The sequence below is a fragment of the Dermacentor albipictus genome, chromosome 10 (assembly GCF_038994185.2).
Source record: "Dermacentor albipictus isolate Rhodes 1998 colony chromosome 10, USDA_Dalb.pri_finalv2, whole genome shotgun sequence".
NCBI lineage: Eukaryota > Metazoa > Arthropoda > Arachnida > Ixodida > Ixodidae > Dermacentor > Dermacentor albipictus.
This window is the reverse complement of record NC_091830.1, coordinates 56,131,342-56,138,193: the sequence shown is the minus strand read 5'-3', so window position 1 is coordinate 56,138,193 and position 6,852 is coordinate 56,131,342. Positions and strand designations below refer to the sequence as shown.

General features: G+C 45.9%; 1 protein-coding gene across 1 annotated transcript; it reads right to left on the bottom strand.

Moving 5' to 3' along the window:
• Nucleotides 1-348: 348 nt before the first annotated feature.
• LOC139050329 (juvenile hormone acid O-methyltransferase-like) lies at nt 349-6,852 on the bottom strand. Its single transcript, XM_070526564.1, has 3 exons — nt 6,568-6,852; nt 1,396-1,543; nt 349-521 (listed from the first exon to the last, which is right to left on the bottom strand). The coding sequence occupies exons 1-3, from the start codon at nt 6,850-6,852 to the stop codon at nt 349-351; spliced, it is 606 nt and encodes a 201-aa protein (XP_070382665.1).

Here is a 6,852-nt window from a genome sequence, read left to right as displayed (position 1 = left end):
AGAGGATACGGTTGACAGAAAACCCCTAGCGTACAAGAAGACACTTCTCGGTATGGGAGCGTTTTGATCGTCCGCCCTGTTCCAAGAATAAGGCTGCAGTTGCCGGAAATATAATCCGGCAAATTTCGCGGAACAGTAGAATACCACAGCAACTGAACTACAATTGATGATGCATACAAGATGAAATGCTTTCTCTATTGCGTACACTGAAGGACATTTGAGAACGTCGTTACGTTTTGCAATTAGCAAGATGAACAGTGATAAAAAAAGTGCGCTTGAGTAACGTTGCCTTCAAAGGAAGGTCACTTTACAAATGAAACGCTGTCTGCCAGAATCGCTGTACCATATTTATGCGTGCTGTTTCATCGGCTTTATCCCGTGGATTACATAGTTGTCAACTAAGAGTGGATTCTTCCGCCCCCGTAGCCACTTCTGGAATTCTTCGTTAGTGTCTTGGAACAAGACGTGCCTTTCTTCAGCAGTCAGGGTGTTATTTCCTGGTATCAATGCAGCCAGCATTCCTGCGGAATAGAAAGAGAAAGAAAACAAATCGACTTCGTCAGAGCACATACTATGCAATTATTATTTGTCAACAGCGCTGGGGTTATATATTTTCCATTCGTTTTGTTTTCTGACATCGGCTCGCAGGATGCTGCTTTCCAGCTAATGAATGGATCAGTCACTTGGCACGGTGGATGCATATATATATATATTAAATAAGAGGGAAAGAAGCCTTGTGTGCAGGGCCTGGAATTGTCAATTTGGTGTGTTCTTTTCGGAAACATAGAGTTCCCAACGTGAAGAACTTATAGACATGACATTGAAGATATTGAATAGAAATACAAAACATATCAAGAATAATGTTTTATCACGATGTGGTTGGTGGGTGGAAGCTCGACAGAAAGTCAAGGAATGCTAAAGGTGCTTTTTTTTCACCGAAAAAGACGGAACTCAGTTGGTTCATGCTGGCGCCACTCACCGAAGCCAGTAAGCGTCATTGACTTGCGAGGTACCAAGGCCAACAATATTTTTTAAAAATTTTAACCCAAGCGATGCACACTTTGTTCTGGCTCACAAGAAGGTATAAAGAGTCCAAAATAAAATAAAACGACATATTTCCTCCAATTGAAATTGCCTATATTGAGCATTTCGTCATATCTTAGCGATAAGAAAGGTTCCCATACTGTGACCCTAAATAATCCTCGCTAGCTTCTCTCTGAGCAGTTATTGTCGAGTTCGCATATAATATGTGACTGTGACCAAGCTAAATGCAGAAAGCTATTCGATTAGGATTGCTTGCATGCTGTGTGACGACTGTTCGGATTCGTCGAACTTTGCATATGCTAACCAACCTTCTGCGGATTGTGTGAGGGTGGTCGGGGCCTAAACACTCACCGAGCCATTCTTGTAAGGGGACATAGCAGTGCGCCATCTCGCAGCTCCTCAATTCCAGCCCAACATCCTTCGCCAGTGATCGGACGTAGTTGAGCCTCTCTTCAGTGCTCCCCATGTCCTGGGACGGCGGAATGAGGTCTTCCCACACCTGTAACCGTGGGTTCCAGAGTTAGTTGCGGCAACTGTATCACGAATAAACGAATGAGTTAACGTATACGTAATCAAATAACATAATCAGGGGCCGCGTTCACACATGTTTTCGTTCGTAAGGGATCCTGGCTGCCAGCCAGTTAGTTCCTTCACTGAGAATATGACCGACGTCAGAATTGGCTTCAGCGTCTGTTATTCAGCGTCAGTTGAGTCAGCGTCTGTCTTCAGCGTCAGTTGAGTCTGTTACGCGAAAGCGCAACATTTTTCGCTTGGTGCGCTAAGTTATGCCTTCACCATAAAAACGTATGAATGCACCCGAGCTGATGTAAAACTGAGAGCGCAACCGCCAAGTGCTCATGTTCTAGCCGCATTTACGCAGTAACTAGGTAAATTGCCTGAGTGTGCTAACTTCATCCTCAGGATATCAGGAGTCTCCACTATTGCTGAGTATGGCACCCTTCCAGCCTTGGTTATGCTGGATTCAAGTGCGATAATTCGCGATCATAATAGCACGCCTCCAAACAGGAGTGCTTGTCTTTTCGGGTGCTTGCGATTTTCATATATTGAGACTTGTCCCGTAATTTTCAGATTTATGTCCCACAGGTCATATTTGAGCCTAACTGTGCCTGCGCACTCGAAGACAAGCAAGATCATGACATTACTGAAACCAGCAAAATCAACCCATGCCATGCTTTCGTACAGACCTGTGGCGTGTGCCAGTTGCATAAGAAAAACCATGGAAGGCATGGTTTCAATGGGCCTGGAGTGGGTTTTGGAGAAGCGTAATATATATGCAGACTCGATTACAGATTTTCGCAAGGGAAGACCTAGCAACGACTGTTTAATATCGGAAACGTCGCCATGGCTGCTGTCTTTCGTGATATCAGGGGTGCTTTTGACAATCTTCTACATCATGAAATTTGAAATGCCCCTGCAAAATATAGCAGTGGAGGCTGTATGAATCAGTGGATAGCCAGCTGTCTACAAGCGAGAACGATATTCATAACAACACTAGACGGGGAAACAAGGAACCACCCAGTTTATTGTGGGGTGGGTCAAGGAGGCGTACTGAGCCCAACATTATTAAATGTCGTTCTCGCTGGACTCGTCGAAGAACTCGCAGGTACAGGCTTGGTCTCTGTGTACGCAGACTACATCTGCATATGGGCCGCGCGCTTAACGCGCTTGCAAGGGGAAACGAAGCTTCAGCGTTCCGTGTAGATGGCATCGACATACCTAATGTATAGCGGACTGCATGTCTCACCGTCAAAAAGCCCAACCATGACATTTACACGGAGGTCAATGGCCTGCTACCCCGTTAAGATTGATGGGACTATTATACCTTCGGAAACGCACTGCAAATTTCTCGAAGTATTCATCAACCGTGACTTATTTTGGTCGAAGCAAATCTCTGCATGAAGAAAAAAACTAAACAGCTCTACTGAAATCATTCGATGTATGTCTAGAAATTCGTGGGGGCCTTCGAAATCATCTCTTCTGCAGCTCTACTAGGCACTTTTTGTTGGCTACCTCCACCACAGTCTGCCTGTGCGTTCTCGGGTTACTACCACTGCTGTTCGCACACTTGGAAGTGCTCAGGCTCGTGCACTAAGAATTTGCCCAGGACTACCATGATGTGCGTCTACTTGGGTACTACTGCAGAGGCAGCTCACATGGTTCCGAGAATGGGGATGGCAAACGTTACAAAATAGGACACAGAACATCGACTACAGCAGCTGAGTTGACTGAGAAGTAGAAAGCGTTCTGTGACTAAAAACCAGCACTGCAACTCATCAGCAATAATATGAATCGCAGAACCGCATATAGCCCTCTGGTATATTATGTAATGTCTCTGCTTGCTGAGGCTTCTCAATCCGGCCATAGCGCCGTGCTGCAGTGGGTTTCTAGCCATTGTGAAATAGATGCAAATGAACAGGCTGACTCGGAACGAAAAGAAGAGCACCCTGGCGGGAACATTACAGAAAGTCATTTTTCCACGTATGACATCAATGCCTTGGTCCATAACTCCATCAAAACCTCTATGGATCGACAGTGGGACCATGCCGAACATCAGCAAGGCCGTCTTCATAGAGTTGATGCTGATTTACGATTCCGGGTTCCGCTTCGGTTGCGGAGAGGCCAGGAAACACTCATCCGTCGATTACGGCTTGATGCGGCGTACACTCACCGACACCTTCACAAGATTGGACAAGCACAGGCCCCTTACTGTAGCGTATGCCACACTCCCAATACAATAAATCACGTAGTTTGCATGTGCCCTGAATCTGTGGCCCAGCAAAGGACACTTAAATGTGATGTTGACTGCTTGCACACCCGTCCCTTTTCGGAAGAAAATATTTTAGGCGCGCGGAGAAGAGTTGTCCATACCCAGCGTGACATAAAGTCACTCTTGAACTGTCTGCGTGAGACTGGTCTATAAGGTCTCCTCTAGAACCTGTGAGACGTGCAGACAGTGCGAAATGTGTTTGCGCGATGACTTTTTGTGTGGACAGGATTACTCTTGCTTGTATTATGTCTACAGCGGTCATCCACATATTGGACGTGTATACAGTATAGAAGGATAGGCATTTGGGCGAGTTGATACTGGTTGAACATCTTGAAGGGGCAGCCCAATATGACGAAGACAGGATGCAGGAAAACACAGGACAGATGCTGAACTCACAGCTATCTTTATTCGAAGATACACACAAATCTATGTAAACAAACCATACCCACGTGCTCTCCCATGAATGGCGTCATTATCAGTTCGCAGGCAAAAACGCAAGATCCTGTAATCTCATGCTAGACTATGAGGTGGCCTAAACATTCAAATTCACTGTCATACAACTTCAACGATAGCATGCTTACACAACGCGACCCTTTCTTCCTGATGTAGTAGGCCTCAATTACCTCCCTCGTAGTCTGATTTCAATGTGCGGAAAGTATTGTGGTGATCTTATATATTGGAGTGCACCTATGCTCAGCGCAATGCCGCGCGAGAGGTGAGTAGGCATTACCCGTTAGCGACCGCCTATGCTCAGACAATCTAATGTTGAGGCAACGGCCTGTTTGGCCGATGTAGACGTGACTGCCGCAATATGGAAACTCGTAAACAAGTCCCATTCTACAGTGCACAAGCAGCGACGTATGATTAACAGTGCAGCCTTTCCCAGCATGAGTGAAGACAGCCTGGGCCAACGCCCTATCAACCTTACCGCAAATTTTGATCATTTTTTTAGGGGCAGACAAAACAACCTTTACGTCAAACCTGCCTGCTTCAGTCCTGAGGCTGCGCGATGGCCTATGTATGTACATATGGAATTACAACCATTCTTTTTCTTCTTGACGGCAGGGTCTGGATTGTTCATTCTTGTGGGTGCTCCTAGTTTTACACGCTTAACAAGCTTCGAGTATGCTAGAGGATGCTATCCGCATCCTCTAGCATACTCTACCAGCCCGCCACGCTCTTCGTTTCGAAAGTCATGCGCGGACTGTTCATTAGTGCCACAATATGGCGCAGCGAGAGCAGAAAGAAGTGCGAGAGAGAAGCTATGTTGCCTCATTGCAGGTTTCTCAGCGACGCACCTCAGAGGCTACGCACCGGTTTCGCGACGGTGGAGTTGCGCGAAAGAGGAATCGCCCTGAAGTGCACACCTTATACGTAACTTGATTGGACGGGGGGTAAAAAGTTGTGTAGCTATATCGATTCAATCATAAACGCATTCCCGTCAGCAGTTGTGCTGCGATGCGATGGGTGCTGCTGAGATTTCGCTTACTCAATCTTAATTTAGCAAACCCATGTGCGACGACGTTGCCATCTTCTTGTTTTTTTTGTTTCCATGGTTCTGAGTGTTTGCTTGCATTTTGTCACATTTGCCTAATCAGAGAAAGGAGCCGGCAGATTATACAACTGTGGCATAAATTATTACTTGCGCATATACGTTTTAGGTGATCTTCACAGGCGAGAATATTGTTGTGCGGGCACCAGAGAGAGAAAAAAGTCCTGACTGGCTTGCCTATAGGGCTGCTACCGTTTAGGTTTAGGAATTCAAAGAACGTCTAGTAGCCTGAAGGTTTTCGTTTAGTATTACGCACACCTCTAGAGTGGTGTTCTCCCGTTTGAGTTTATTGAAAAGTTAATCAGCTGCCGTGGTTGCTCACTGGCTATGGTGTTGGGCTGCTGAGCCCGAGGTCGCGGGATCAAATTCCGGCCACTGCGGCCGTTTTTCGATGGAAGCACAATGCGAAAACACCCGTGTACATAGATTTCGGTGCATGTTAAAGAACCCCAGGTGGTCGAAATTTCCAGAGTTCTCCACTACGGTGTGCCTCATAACCAGAAATAATTTTGGCACGTAAAAGCCCATAACAGAATAGAGTACATAGAAAAGTTAATCATACTCTACATCCGTATACAACTTCTGAAAATGGAACGTTGTCAGGATCACCAGAGCTTGCTACCTCTATTGGTAACGAATCCCAAAATTATGACTCAACAAGTGAATTAATAAGGGTTCACATCTTATGCGCGTATATATCGTGGAGATCCCACGCCCAGTAGCCCAGTAGTTTTGGTTCATACAAGCTTCGCTTGTATGAACCAAAACGACAAAGCAGCATAACCATAACAGACAAACGCTTCCCTTACACGCTCCAACTGACGGCAAGTATCCTTGCAGATAGATGGCCGGAGCATCGGGCTGCCGGTCTGAGGGAATCAGGCTCAAAGTGTATCATAACACACTAAATCTTGTTTTTTATTTGATGAGAGCTTCCAGTCAGGGTGGAAGATGACGGCCACACGCAATATCGCGCAATAGTAAGCAAACGAAGCTTGGCTGGAAAAAATTGTGACAGGAAATTTACAATGCTTTTCATGTAAACTTTGTCTTTACCATTGGCCAATGGCATAAACAATTAGTACGTCAAACATCACACTGACTTGTGACAAGTTTTAGGACAGTTATAGCATTAGAACCATTTCGTGATTACGTGCGCTACTTGTAAGTATCCACCACTCACCTCTGTAAATCTGCTCCAGCGTTCCTTTTTGGCCAATGCCCTCCATATTTCCGGTGTAACGTACCAAGCGGCGTAAAACAGAAGACACTCTCCACCAGGCTTCAGTAGCTTCGCCATGTTGCGCCATGCCTTTGGCTGATCTTTCACGCGGTTAAGACTATTGAAGCAGTAGAGGCGATCAAAAGGTCCGTACTGGCTGAGGAACTCGGAGACGTCTCCTGTTATGTCCAACAGTTCGTACGCCAGCTTTGGATGAGAGCTGTGTTTGCGGGCATAGGAAACCAT